At 41.2% G+C, this 15,581-nt stretch overlaps 1 protein-coding gene across 1 annotated transcript in view; it reads right to left on the minus strand.

Annotated features, from left to right (window-relative positions):
• The window catches only part of LOC118787672 (neuron navigator 2-like), a 96,338-nt gene extending 84,554 nt beyond the window's left edge, over positions 1-11,784 (minus strand). The window contains exons 1-3 of the mRNA XM_036543237.1: positions 11,662-11,784; positions 9,346-9,463; positions 3,387-3,439 (exon numbers count right to left, since the gene is read on the minus strand). Coding sequence (XP_036399130.1) covers positions 3,387-3,439; positions 9,346-9,463; positions 11,662-11,733 — 243 coding nt within the window. The 5' untranslated portion in view covers positions 11,734-11,784. The remainder of the gene's footprint in view (positions 1-3,386; positions 3,440-9,345; positions 9,464-11,661) is intronic.
• Positions 11,785-15,581: the final 3,797 nt, after the last annotated feature.

The raw sequence follows: 15,581 nt of genomic DNA on the forward strand, positions 1-15,581 counted from the left end.
GTACTTAACCCACAATTGTCTCAGTAAATATCCAGCTGTATAAATGGATAACATTGTTAAGAACTGTAACCGATGTAAGTCGCTTTGGATAAAAGCGTCTGCTAAATGAATAAATGTAAATGTAGCTAAGTTAGATGAAGTTAAAATGGAGTAATAATGTTGCTTTCACATTAGTGCAGATCCGGCTATAACTCTACCTCCAGGTATTCCTCAGCCTGGGATCACAATATGATGTCAATCAATGTGGTGGATATGATATTGATATTGTGGCTTAAAGACTAAGCATGTTCTCATTCACACAATGTGGCGCACAGCTCCCAGCAATAAACAGCACAGCAGAGAACCTTCTGTATAGTGTTACACTGTTACCGTGACAAAACATTACACAATGGGAGGTTAACTGCTCCTTTAATTATTCTGAAACTACATCATAATAGACAATATTTCCCAGGACCAGAGAGAATGCAGAGCTCCTTAGTAACTAGCTCCATTGACATGGGTGGAAGTGCCACTGTAATCAGCTATGGTGTTCTCAGCAAGAGACCTGCGGTGCATTCAAAGGCAGAGCAGGGGCTATGGACAATGCTTTTATGAAAGCATTGTGGCTAATCAATACTTTACAAAACAACTGCCTGTCAAAAAGCAGTTGAATTCCTCAAACAAGTAAATTAAACATTTCAGAAATAACTTATTGTGAAACTACATTCAAATGCTAGTTGTTCATTTTGACTACAACCAGCTTAGGGTTAATTAACTAGGATTTTAGCATCATAGCTATCATCAGTAAAGGCAAAGTAGCCATTCTAAGTTAACTTCCTCAAGGGTAACTAAAAAAGGATGAGTTCGTACACCCAAAAATAAACAAATTGATAAATAAATTGTAAATTGGTGAGCACTTCTCTGACATGTTCTATTAACAGCTGATAAGTAGTGGTTGAAAGAGGGACCCCTGATGATGGAATGGACCTGCGGTCATACACTCCTGTGGAAATTCAGCAGATGCAAGTAACCATTTTGAATGGCTCGGAGTTGAAGAGGTTTGTGGGCCAGGTACACTTGAACATGGCCAGTGATGGCAGGACATATGGCTTTAAAATTGTGGGATGGCCACCTGCACATTATTTTAAAGCTCACGGGGGGAAGGGAGGCGGCTATTTGAAGGGTGCTGTAAATCAAATGCCCACTCATCACTAATGCATTACAGACAGGGGGAATGTGACCTGCAGTCTCCATCAGAGCATGAGAAAACTGAAGGAAGGAAAAGGAAACTTCAGTACAGTAAGACTACCTTCCTGCTTTTCATTATAGACTCCTACTAAACTCTGTTGGATGAAAGAAAATGAGACATTTTGGATGTCTGGTGAACTCACTCCTTAAGTTACTGCAAAGAATGGTAACATGGTAACATGACCACCAAGACACATCTCGATATCTTTTTCTTCTTGAAAAGCTCAACAGCAAAACAGTAACAATATAGGATAATCGAGCTTCTGATGGGTCAGCCTAAGGTAAAGTAAGGAGCATATGTCAAGGAAGCTATTGTCCCGCATCTTCACAATCCTATGTCAAAATACCCCTGGTTTAAACATGCAAATGGAAGGGAAGCATTTGGTTTTGTTTCCTGGGTGGTTGTTATTAGCGGAGGGGGGCAATTTAAAGAAGCTAAGACAGGATGGACAGCTACAAAAACAGCTATTCATGTGTACCCTATCATTCTCAAGGAAGGACAGGAGCCATTTAAGGCAGTGAGATGCCTCAACAAATGTGTGTGTGTGTGTGTGTGTGTGCGCGCATGCATGTGTTCCTTTTTGAACTCACCTCTTTGTCCAAATATTTTACCTTTTGCTTACAGAGCATTGCACAGTCAGGCTCCTGCTTATGTGGCTGATCTACGTCACCCTCACTCATCAGCTCGCTCTCTTAGGTCAAATAAGCTAAATTTACTGTCTGTCCCACGCACCCGCCTAAAGACCCGTGGCGATCGAGCTTTTGAGGCCGTTGCACTTAAACTGTGGAATGCTCTGCCCACACCCTTAAGGTCTGCTGATTCTGTGGATTCTTTTAAAAGGCAGCTAAAGACACATCTGTTTAGACAGGCATTGGGTAATCTGTATGCACCAAGTCTGCATTTTATGTATTTATTGTGTATTTTTATTATGTATTGTGTTTTTCAGTTTTTAGTTTTGTTCTTTTTAAACATGGGGCTTGGATGGTCACTTCTTCCATCTTCAATGTTTTTCTCTCTTTTATGTTGTATAATGCTCTTGTAAAGCACTTTGTGACTTATGTCTGTGAAAAGCGCTATACAAATAAATTTTACTTACTTACTTTTAAGTGCTCATTTAAATAAATGAATGTGCATTTTGCTTGTGCATTAAAATAGGTATGTAAGGTAGGAACAATAAAAGAATAAAATAAGTTTGGAAAGCCAGTGCCCAGCATAAAAGCCTTTCGCCAAATGCAACATTATGAAACCAAGAAGAGTGTGTTAACTCCCCCCCACTGGTCTCTCACACATTAGTACAAATCAGAACAAACACATGCCAACAGCTCCCCCTGTACTTACTTAGACAGCCAAGCCTAAAAGCACCCATAAGCAACCATCACAAGTCGAAGCAAGCTCTTAGCAGGGGCCTGCTAACTAAATTGAAACCCATTACAGCGAAAGGGCCACTCACTTTTAGGAGCACTGTTTTAATCAAGAGAACCAAAGGATACAGAATCTTAAAATCACAATGATCAAGAAGAAAAGGAGACCCTGGAGGGGTATCATTTGGTGGTGTTGGGATTTGGCTAATTCACATGGAGAATCCAGCACGGCCCAGGGACTGGGAGAAACGCCTGAATGAATGCCTGAACCAGGCTGCACCTCAGTCTTAACAAGCCATTAGGCCAAATTCATTAGCTTCTCCACTGTGCTAGGGAAACCTGGGAACAATGGTCAATTTCCATCAAGACAAGTGAAGCACTCTCATTCATGTCTCAGGATGTTTCAGTGAGCGTGAATCTGCTCCTCTACTGAAGCATTTTTGAGGGAATGTGGAAGCCAAAACTAAATTTTAATGTGTCCTACACATAACAACCTAACTTACATAGCAAGTTGGCTTAGTTATTAATCATCACTTACTTCCCCATTTGATTTGCAAATCATTTCCTTAAGTAGGCTGAGTATGCGATGTAGCTTTTTCACACGCAACAAAGATGTTACGCAGAATGTTCCACAAGGTTGAAGAAATCCTTTTCTATAACCGGTAAAACTGCTATATGAGAGTACATCTTTCCTAGGGAGATGTTTATTAACCTGTTACTTCACATACACTCTATAATTTATACTAAGCAGTAAATATACAGCTGGACAGTAAGGCATAACAAGGAAGTACACTCACCATCTGAGACTGACTTTTAGGACACCCATTGATATCTTCAATCTTCTCATTGGCTGGGGGGAAGAGAGAGAGAGAAATGTGTCCTTCAGTTAAACCCAGCTAATGTGCTCTTTGCCTCCTTTCAGACTGTCTCAGCAGAGTGTGGGGAACAGGCTGGCTCCAGTCCAGGGAGAGCAGTGATGACACCCAATCACATCAAATCAAATGTGGAGGCCTGGCTGGGGCCCTATGCGGTGTTCTCTGAGGGCTATTCTCCTGGGAATGCCCAGGTCCAGCAAACAGCAGCTGAAGCAAGGCCATCCCCTCCTGCTGACATCAGCGCTGACAGCTCTGGAGCACGCTCTGACCCCACACAGCAGCTCTACCACAGCATCCTGCCACCTACTCTACTGAGGAGAGCCAGACTGCCTACCAGTACCCTGCATGACCTGTACCAGGAGTACACAATGTACGTACATACATACACACATGGACACACACACATGCGTGCACACACACACACACACACACACACACATACATAACCAGAGCTGGCCCGTGCCCCCCCCCGCTCTTAGTTAGATTTACCTGATTGTGGGGGATGGGCGAGTTATCTGAACTAGTGAGTGACACTGACTGTGAAACGTGATACGATTAATAACAGTAGCCTGATTCAAATATACATCATCCCAAAAAGAACAAAGCCCTCTGGTGCCCAGGGAAGAAAAAGGAGAAAAGAGGAGGAAAACGGGAAGCAGACAGAGGTAATGTGATGAATGAATAATTTATCTCTTGCATAGTAGTTATCGTTGGAGCAGAGTGTTACTAGCTTACTTTGGACGATAGTAACGTTCGCTAATTTAATAAATAGCTAGAGTTAACGTCAGTTACTCCCACCTTAAATTCATTAAAGAAAGCTGTAAAAACTATTCAGGTGTTTGGTGAATGATCTACAACATAATTTTGAGAAATACACTTTTTCTTTTAAGTGTGCTGCAGGAACCATCCACTCTCTGCCTCAAGAAACCAGGCATACATTTTCATTGACATCTTAGTCTAGTTAGCCAACGTTAGTCCTGCTTGTGATAGTCAATTAAAACGCTTTTCCTTTTCCATCCCCTTTTGTAATTAATAATTGTAAGTAGGGCTGGCCGATAAAACGATAACAGTAATTATCGCGAAATACTTTTACTCAGTAGAAATATAACAAACGTTCCATATAATTAATTTTCATGCTTAGATAGCCTGCACAGAAATGAATCACGAACTGCCAATCATGTCGCAGGAATAGAAGTATGCATTGCTCACGTTAGGTTGCACGGTGAGACAGTTTACATAGACAGTGGCTGGCAGGCTTGTAGTTGGAGTGGAATAAGCAAAATGAGCGACATCGAAGAAAAAGTAGTGCCCATGACCAGCTCGAAGGATGAAGACATCGTCGACAAGAAAGGTCACTCAACTTCAGTAGTTTGGAGATATTTTGGCTGTTTACAATCCGACAAAAAAAAAACAGAGCAGCGTGCACTGCAAACTGTGCCAAAGACACGTGCCATCAAAGACAGGCAACACCACACACCTGCTTCATAATTTGAAACAATATCATCCGTTAGAACACGCAGAAAGTAAGAAATTACAGTCCCAAACGAGTGTTGTTAGTGAACCTTCAACAAGCACCAGACCAGTATCCAGTGCGACAGGTGGAAGTGTTTATGACAAGAGATGTCTGAGAGAAATTTGGTGATCATTGATCGCTGTTTTGGAATATTAAGCCACGTTAAGGCGTGTCACGTTAAGCGTTTTAGAATGTCCGCAAAAGCTTGGTCGTACTTCAAGGCGGGATTTGTTGGCGAGATTAAAGTAACAAGGACACTAATGGATATTCTGGTTGTATGTGGGCAGGTATGTACAAATATTTTTATTTTAGTACAACTTTTATTTGGAAAGCTGTAAACTACACGTTTCGGTGCCTGGATTCCATTTGTTTCTGCGAATTGCAGCGATCCATCTGCTTCTCTTTTCTGTAGCTTTCGACAGTCTGTAAAAAGATAGTTCCGATTTCTTGCTGAATATGTTTGTACAGTCGATCGCATAACAGCTCTTTCCCATTTTAGATGTGTTTTTTGTGTTTTCGCGGCATTCAAGCTGAACGCAGACGCTGCCACTCAGTAAGTCTTGCTGCCACTCAGTGCGAGTAACCCGCAGTGACCCCGCCTACTGTGACGTCACGTACAAAACCTCTATTGCCTGTATAAGGGCCCACTACAGGTCCTCGCCCCCTCTGCAATGAGCCATCGTCTCCGCCCCTGGGTAATGGCTTTGCTTGTTTAAAACTTGTACAGAAGATAATGACCACAGCTGAGATTTTTCTTTTGTCTATTTATTTTGTTTACATTGTCAGCTAAAACACTTACAATGTTTCAACCCGTCTGTACAAAGGGTTTGGCATGCTGACCAGATTTAAGATTTCTTTGTCTATTTATTGTTTTATTTACTGACATTATCCTATCTTACATGTGTGCTGTATCACACTGCAGCACTTAATTTTTCTATTAAGATATTTATTTTGTTGAGGAAAAAGGACTGAAAAAGGATTTTGCTTAATTTTACTCATGCATATTTTGATGTTGAAAAAAGATTTTATCATTATAATTGTTTTGAATGTTCTACTTCAGATTTGTGAAATGTTCTGCTGTTTGGCAAGTGTTTGTCATGTTCTGACCATACAGAGTAGTTTAAAACCACAATTAATCGTGGTGGTGGAATTGGCTGCGATGCAAGGGGCACCAGCTAAAATTTTGCCTAGGGCATCAAATTGGTCAGGGCCGGCTCTGCACATAACAGATCAAACAAACAGACAGATCAATGTGAGTTCTGTTTTCTGATTTATGTGGGATTGTCCAGTGAAGTCATCAAACCAGTTAAAGACCATCAGGGTGAGCTGAGTGTGCCTGCCTGAAACCGCATCAGGAGAAAGATGGCAAGTAACTTTGACAAAAAGCAAAACAGCCATCTGTGGTGTGCAGACATCTTTACAACACCATCCTTTCCCAAACTCTATAACATTTCAAACAGCCTTTGAAACAGAGCTGGATATATTAATAGCAGAACTCAATGAAAAGACTGACACTTACACACAACATTGTTGTGTGAGCTGCTCTACGAAGCCCTTCCATCTCCACCTCAACTGAGCAACAGCAGACCAGGACTTCTAATAATAATCTGTACAGCACAGCAGACAAACACAATAGAGGAGCCCCATTTAGCTCTCAGAGAAGTTTCTTCATCTGTTCATTACAGATAAATAAAAGACTGCTGGAGATAATTACAGGTTTCTTCACAGTAACTACTCCACCCACAGAGCTGGAGCCCTCTGGAATATGTTCAGCAAGTCCACAAACCAAACATCTTTAAAGAGAGAGGAAACCCTAATTCCCTTAGCAATTTAAAGAAGAGTTCGCCCTTCTGTGAAACTGGGCTTCATGCTTCAAGGATGTGGGGGTGGCCATGGATGGGGGGCTGGGCAGTCAGTTCTCTCTCTCTCTCTATTGCATGATTTATACAGCCTCTCACCTTTGCCTCCACCCACAAACGTGCATCAGATGCAGCTTGCAATAGCAACAGGGACACGGGGCATTGGGGAACAAGTGAGAGAGCCTATTACAGAATCACAGCAAGGGTTGAAGTTCTCTTTAGCATTATGTACACCAGTTGACATTTTTGCTATATTCAAACAACACTTCAGACTAATTGCTAAAATTCAAATCAACTGATCTTGGTAAAATTTCATTTTACCATGTGAACAGAAAAACTCAATGAGTGAGGGGTCTATTGTGAGAACACAGACTTGGACCAAGCTATTAACATGAATATCAATCTTTTAATGAGTGTGTAGAGAGGAAGTACAGATGAAATTCATCCATTTCACTTAAAGAGTGTTCTGTAAAAAGAACAGAGAGGAGAGAGGCAGGAATGTCATTTTAGGGCAGAAGGCAGAGGCAGGTATATCACTTTAAAAAACCCATGCACTTACTTCTATTCCAAACCATGGGATACAGTAGGTGTGTGCTGTACAAACTTTGAGTTTCAAACATTAATTTTATTTATACGAAGACTACCAATAATTTACACTTTTATATATACACTATATGTCCAAAAGTATGTGGACACCCCTCCTAATTATTGAGTTCAGGTGTTTCAGCCACACCATCTCCATAGACAAACCTTGCAAGTAGAATGGGTCGTACTGGAGAGCTCAGTGACTTTAAACGTGGCACTGTCATAGGATGCCATCTTTGCCACAAGTCAGTTTACAAAATTTCTGCCCTGTTAGATCTACCCCGGTCAACTGTAAGTGCTATTATTGTCAAGTGGAAGCATCTAGGAGCAACAACAGTTCAGCCACAAAGCGGTAGACCACGCAAACTTACAGAGCGGGGCCGCCGAGTGCTGAATCGCGTAGCATGTAAAAACCGCCTATCCTCTGTTGAATCACTCACTACAGAGTTCCAAACTGTCTCTGGCTGCAACATTAGCACAAGAACTGTGCATCAGGAGCTTCATGAAATGGGTTTCCGTTGCCGAGCAGCTGCACACAAACCCAACATCACTATGCGCAATGTCAAGCGGCAGCTGGAGTGGTACAAAGCACGCCGCCACTGGCCTCTGGAGCAGTGGAAACATGTTCTCTGGAATGATGAATTAAGCTTCACTATCTGGCAGTCTGATGGACAAATCTGGGTTTGGACCAGGGCCAGGAGAGCGCTACCTACCAGAATGCACAGTGCCTACTGTAAAATTTGGTGGAGGAGGGATAATGGTCTGGGGCTGTTTTTCAGGGTTTGGGCTAGGTCCCTTAATTCCAGTGAAGGGTGACATTAATGCTACAGCATACAAAGACATTTTAGACAACTGTATGCTTCCAACTTTGGGGCAACAGTTTGGGGAAGGCCCTTTCCTGTTTCAGTATGACTGTGCCCCTGTGCACTAACAACGTTCATAAAGACACGGTTTGATGAGTTTGGTGTGAACTCCAGTGGCCTGCACAGAGCCCTGACCTCAACCCCTAAGAACACCTTTGGGATGAATTAGAACGCTGATTGTGAGCCAGACCTTCTCATCCAACATCAGTGCCTGACCTCATAAATGTTCTTTTGGCTGAATGGGCACAAATTCCTGCAGACACACTCCAAAATCTTGTGGAAAGCAGACATATTAAAGCTAATATACACTATATGGACATTCGGATGCCTGACCATTGCACCAACAGGGACTGTAATGACATTGTATTCAAATACATATACTTTAATATGGAGTTGGTCCCCCTTTTGCAGCTATAACAGCTTCCACTCTTCTTGGAAGGCTTTCCACAAGACTTTTGAGTGTTTGTGATGGAATTTGTGCCCATTCATTCTGTAGAGCATTTATGAGGTCAGGCACTGATGTTGGACGAGAAGGCCTGGCTCGCAATCTCCGTTCCAGTTCATCCCAAAGGTGCTCGATGGGGTTGAGGTCAGGGCTATGTGCAGGCCAGTCAAGTTCTTCCACACCAAACTCATCAAACCATGTCTTTATAGTCCTTGCTTTGTGCACTGGGGCACAGTCGTGTTGGAATAGAAAAGGGCCTTCCCCAAACTGTTGCCACAAAGTTGGAAGCACAGCATTGTCCAAAATGCCTAGCCCAAACCCTGAAAAACAGGTGTGGCCAAATACTTTTGTCCATATAGTCTACTATATATATATATATATATATATATATATATATATATATATATATATATATATATATATATATATATATAGTAGACTATGTATAAACAAATTGTTCTACAAACGGTTCACAATTAAGAGAAAAAACACTATGTTGCATACATTAATGGTAAAGTAAGACAAAAACGTCCAGGACAAAAATAAAAAGAATAATATACTCTATGCTGAGTAGGAGAGTGTTGCAGTTACTGTGTAGTAATAAATGACACCTTACCTACAACCTGTATGATCTCCGCCAGCAACACTCCATCGGTAACATCCTGCTGCAGGTCCTTGATCAGGCGCTTGTGGCCCGACTTGGCCAGATAATGGTTGGCCCAATCCGTATAAATCTGTTCAACAGAAACACAAGAGAAATGATTTAATTTCTTCATTAGGAGAAGCAAAGAACGGTGACAATTTAACCTGAGACTGTCAATGAATTATCAAAATGAACTAATGAAAATAATGATGTGGTGAAATCCGGTAAAATTATAGGAATCTGCATGCAACAGGCTGAATTGCCTGAGTGAAAGCGGGTATATTGACGTGGTATTCACATTCGGGGTATTGTGCACAATCCAAGCATTTAAGCTGTGGGAGTGCTCTTTTCAAACCAGGAGTGTGACATCACGGATCAAGACTGACCTCGCCTTCACACCGCAAAAGCACTCGAATGTAGCGTCTGAATATCCTGAGTAGCTTCGCTGACAACAGCAGGTTTATTGGCTTGTCCATCTGTGCATATCATTCGAATATGCAAACACGGAACCATCAGCACCATACAACTTGCATTGATTATGTTGATACAGCTCAGATTTTATCAAAATACCATGTGTTGCTTCAATAGAATATCTTTTGTGTAGTAAATTTTACAAACAAAGTATCCAGGTAGGTGAAGTAATTTCAATAAAATAAATCAGACATCAGATCAAGCTTCAATACAATGTTACATTGTTCATGCTGCACAGGAATTTCTGTTTTGTTCTCTTTCTTAGGAAGTTAGGAGCATACAAGAGCCTGCCCAGCTAAAACAGAAGGCTCTGAAATGCATTCTGAACTACAGACTAGTTACAGTTAAGAATTCATATTCCTGGTTGTCAATATCAACTAAATCTCTGCAACTAGCGGCATTTAGGCACAAACATTTCTAAGCAAGTCTGCATCATTGTATGAGCTCACAAGTTTGACATTTCCCTCCTGAAGTGTTTCAAACACACAGTCTGTGTGTGAAGTGTCTTGATTCCACTGAACTGAGCAAAGCACAAGGTCTCCATGGCAAACATATTAACAGCTTCAGTTTTTGAAAAACTCATTATCCCTTCGGAGCTTCAATTTTATACTGTGTACACTATGCCATAAAATGTTGCACTACAATCCACAAATAAATGGTAGGCCTTTTGAAGCTGACGACAAACTGACTGAAAATGCCATCTTGAATCTAGCCTCTAAGCCACAATAGAGAGCTGAAATTGGACTTGAGGACTTGGAGATTGAGTGACCTTTAGCTGTCAGAACTTGACTCATCCTTAAGACCATGTTCCACCCCCTCACCCTCTGGGCAGAAGGTCGCATAAGTCAGCGACACATGACATCTCATTGAAATGGGCCACACACAGATCGGAACCACCATTAACATGGTAGCCCACCACCCCAACACAACACTGCAGCTCTACTTCAGAATGCACCACAACACGGGGCCTGAGCTTTGTGAATCACAAACACAGCACGCCAAACAGAGGACAAGGTTGAGCTGACAATGAATGGCCGGCTCTGTAAGCTCATCATGGGGTGACGGGGAAAACCCAGCACAATCCACTGTGATGTTTCTCACTGGCTTTGGTTCTTTTACAACTTGCTTTGCGTGTGTGATGGCAACCATAGTAAAAGCAGAGAGGGAGTTTGGCTATGTGACCCACTCTCATGATAAACAGGTTAATATCTTTGCTGGGCCACTCTGACCAGAAATGAGGCCTGTGTAAACTCAGCTCTTACAGAGCTGAGTTTACATTCCAGAATGTTACAGGTGCAGCCAAGACAAGCATGGCACTATGAGCCATACCATTATATTCGCATTAGGTGAAGTGAAAATAACTTGGGAAACAAACAGGCAAGCATGGCATTTAGAGATGCTATCCAAGTCAAATACAGAAAATGTGCTAGGCTGTGACTTTATAAATGAAAAAATTAAATAAAACTCTTCAACAGAGACACTGGGGTGTTTTATGGGTCACTTATGCATCCAAAACCGATGAAAAAATGCAACCGAATAAAGTAAGAAAAACTTCTCTCAGAAAACTCTCAAAACTGAGAACTTCCTAATAGAGTAACATATGATAATCATTCCAGTCAATGTTACAGCCCTGTATTTTATCTGATGCCAGCATTTCAACTAACTTAAACAACATGCTACCTGCTCTAGAGTTAAAAATACAGACAGTTCCCAGCACTACACAGCAGGTGCTTGGCATATCCCAAAGTATCTATTTCAGAAGAGCTCTGGAAACAATCTTCCTGTCCCTCCAGCGATCTGTGAGCTAAGGACCCTTACCGTTTTGTAGTGCTCACAGGAGAGCCGGCTATGGCCCCTCACAGGAGCTCGGAGGCCTGTACAAGCTGCCATCCTTGGCCCCAGGGGAGGCAGGGGGACATTGCATGGAGTCCCACTTTGAAGTTGAATGTCCAGGTCTGAAGATGAGCACTAGTGCATGGAGGATGTCAAGGAGATAAATATAGCCCTGCATGCTCTCTTGCTCGCTCGCTCGCTCTCCCTCTCTCTCTCTCTCTCTCTCTTTCCCTCCCCCCCTCCACATTGGAAGTGGCATCTCCCTCCTTCTGATGGTGTTTCAACTCACCCTAACTGCCCCCCCCCAGGCCAGCTCCCTTTAATGTTTGGCAGAGCTCAGGCGCAGTCAATGTAAACAGGATTAATGCATTCTCTGGGTTACAGGCAATCATGAAAACAAGGCCCGTGAGGGCCCGGCCACAGATAGGGGTCTGCTGCCTTCCTGAACCCAGCACATGGCCCTGTAAAAAAAGCCCAGTCAGTCAGTTAAGGGGAAGTCCAGCAACTTCAAACCCAGCCACAGCAGCACTGTGGGGAAACCCCCCACATTTCTCCCCATCCTCCAAACCACAAAGTCATTGATCTCTGTTTCTACAGAAATCTGAGGCTGTCACTCAATCTGACAGCTTGCATAACTGACTCCACAAGATTCCACTTAAACAACTTGCAGCTAGGATTGGAGAGCAAGTAAATAATATCCTGAGGGTTTGAGTTATCTGTAGATTTTATTGATTTTGGCAGAAAGTTTGTAATCTCACAGGAAGTTGACGAAAGGGATAATTTCTACATCGCTTTCACATCCAACATTGAACAAACTGGATTCACAATGTTTAGCAATTCATGAGTTTCTTCATGAGCAAGGATTGGCTTCTGACTTCTGGTTGGCTTCTGATTTCCAGTGGCTAGGTGGGACCATTTTGGTTTCAGGTAATAGCACAGAATCATTGTCAGGTCTGTCTGCCCAGCTGAGGTCAACAAGAATGCTGTGGTTTCTGGTGCCACCTCCAGCAGGACGATGCACATTAGGTGGGAGCACTTACCATACAGTGGATATAAAAAGCCTACAGGCCCTTATTAAATTGCAGGTTTTTGAAATGTAAATGTAAATGTCAGTCTTTTTCCATCTGTAATGTGATCTTCCAACAAACAAAAATCCAGAGAGAGAAAAAAAGTTAATCATTGGGAAGTAGGGATGTATGATATTGGATTTTTGCCGATATTCGATATACCGATGTTTTCAAACTCATTTTGGCCAATTGCCAAAGACTTGCTGCTGTAGTAAATACAAAAGGTGCTTTGACAAAGCATTATTTGGGCGGGCTGTGCAGACTTATGCAATCAGGGTGTTGTAGTTTGAGTTAGTTAGTTTTTATTATTTAATTTTCCTAATAATGAACTATTTTCTTTTTTTCTCTGGATTTTTGTTTGTTGGAAGGACACATTACAGATGGTAAAAGTCTGAAATTTACATTGTTGTTATTTCTGTCCTTACATTTCAAAAACCTGCAATTTCATAAGGGTGTGTAGACTGTTTATATCCACTGTAGCTGTCTACACTCTGTTTGCTGGGCTTGTCCAGCTGAAAGGAAATCCTTGAGAGACCAGGGCACTGAAATAACCCACACTGCCCTACTTCAGTGTGACACACTACACCAATGAAGCAATCACACAGCTGGCTAAAAAAGCCCCCTCACACACAGATCTAAGCAACTCCACTTCCCGTCACAGCCCTGACAAACTGCATCTCTCCTGCAGCTCCTCCCTGGGAAAGATGGGTGACCAGAGGTCACATTGATTCACCACTCTTCACCTTGACTTAGACAGCAGGGGGGACCCTACTAAATGAATGCCCCATATTCAGTCCTAAAAGAATGCTATCCAAATCCCAAATACCAAAAAACAACTCTAAGTGGGGTAGATGGTAACCTTATAACTTCCTTGGGTGTAAGTCTTAAGGGTTTGTACATCAATAGCTAAATCCTGTTATCACCTTGTGCTTTAGTATGTTTGTTATTTTATAAAACCTCAGAGAGTATAAGAGATTAAACTGTCAAATTCACTTTGGGAACATGTATGATCTTGGACTGTTACTCCATAACATGAAATGCACAGTTTGAACATAATCCAGTCGTGGCTATTATACATGCATGTTTAGGCATCTCAAACACACAAAGAAACCATAATAAAGGTCTGAACAGCCTGACATTGTAATGTTAAGGTGGATATGCAACACTGACTTCCGCAGTCTTTCTAACATACGAGCATGCTCACTTTTAATGGCTTGATATTTATAGTAGGCTACAAATAAAAAACTGAATTGACTGAACTAGATGTATTCTGTTTGTGTGGTAGACAGTATAGTCTAACATGATTTTGGCCATTTATAAGTGCAAAAACCTGGCAGTTAGCACTGAAATGGCATCATGTTTTGCTATATTCACCAGAAAACACAGTGACTGTTTAAACATTAAGATGTGCTCTTAAGAATCATATGTATAAGATGTAGCTTGTGCTGAATCATATAATATAGCAATACAACTAGAATACACAAACCCTAATTAATAGCATGTTATGGTCACAAGCAAGTGAACCTCATACTCTGTGTGGGCTGGCTGCTGCAGAATTGCTGGACTTGTGGCTCATAAACCAGAGGTTTACTTGGTATTGTAGTACTGCATGTGTCAGGGTGCAGATATACTTATTAGCATATTACACACAAGGTTATTTTTGGCAGCTCACTCTGTTGTTCAAAGTTGTTCTGAAACATACATAACTCCATCCACAATCACTGAATTGTAGACATGGTTGTTTCTTGTCACAACTGTACAGTAGGGGTAGCTGTAAAAGAATTACACATTTGATCATTCCTATACAGACTCACAAATTTTTTAAATCATCTGGGTGGCCCATCCCATTCTGAGTTCTGAGTCAACCATTCAACATACAAGCACAAGTAGTATTATTGAATGGGTGTTTTCCATTGTGGCAGACACTCTCATTAGCTAGATTTTTAAATGCACTGAATGCAATTCTGATGAAAATTTCTGGAATGTTACAAATAGATTCACAGAATAGGACCAACTATCATAGCTCATACATACCTGGCAGATTATAATTCCATTATAATTCCATTTCATCCTTCATCCATTTGTATGCAGCATGCCTGCTATATTTCATGTTGAAATTATGTGGTGTCCATGAGCCATTTATAAAAGGACAAGCTCCTTTTTTCTCTGTTTTACAATTCTATTTTATACTTTGTCTACAATTTCTTTGTCTTTTTGTTTGTTTATATTTTTAATTTCCCTCCTTTTCCCATCCACTGACCTTAAACTGATACAGAATCAGATAACAACAAACAATTTGTTAAAACTAACAGAGAGACAGTTTATGTAATAATGGAAAATTTCAAGTGAATTGAGAAAAAAATTGTCTCAATTCCAATAATAATTCTCAGTATTTAATGAACCTGCAACAAACCTATGATCACCCACTCCTTGGCACAGACTACAAAACTTTCAGAGAGGGTGAGGCCTATCTCCCATAGCTACTTCATGTCTTCTCAATTTGTTCAAGACATGGGGAAAATGTAACATGGAATTTTTTTAATTGTACAGGAACATTATTTCTAAAATTTACAAACTGTAAAATTGTTGAATAATAAATTTCTTCTTAGGAAGTGACACAAATTGAATTATGCCCATTTTAATTCACTATCAAAGCCTAATAAAGAATCAGACAATTCAAGTGAGCATGTAAGTGTCACTGTTATGCCATCTGCATCCTCTAAGAGGTCACAGGATAATTTTCAGTACCAACATTGTTAAGTGTTGAATTAATTTTCACAGGAGAATTACATCTAATCTAATGGCCACATGGGGCCCAGATGTTTCCCTCATTTCACT

The sequence above is a fragment of the Megalops cyprinoides genome, chromosome 13, assembly GCF_013368585.1.
Source record: "Megalops cyprinoides isolate fMegCyp1 chromosome 13, fMegCyp1.pri, whole genome shotgun sequence".
Taxonomy (NCBI): Eukaryota; Metazoa; Chordata; class Actinopteri; order Elopiformes; family Megalopidae; genus Megalops; species Megalops cyprinoides.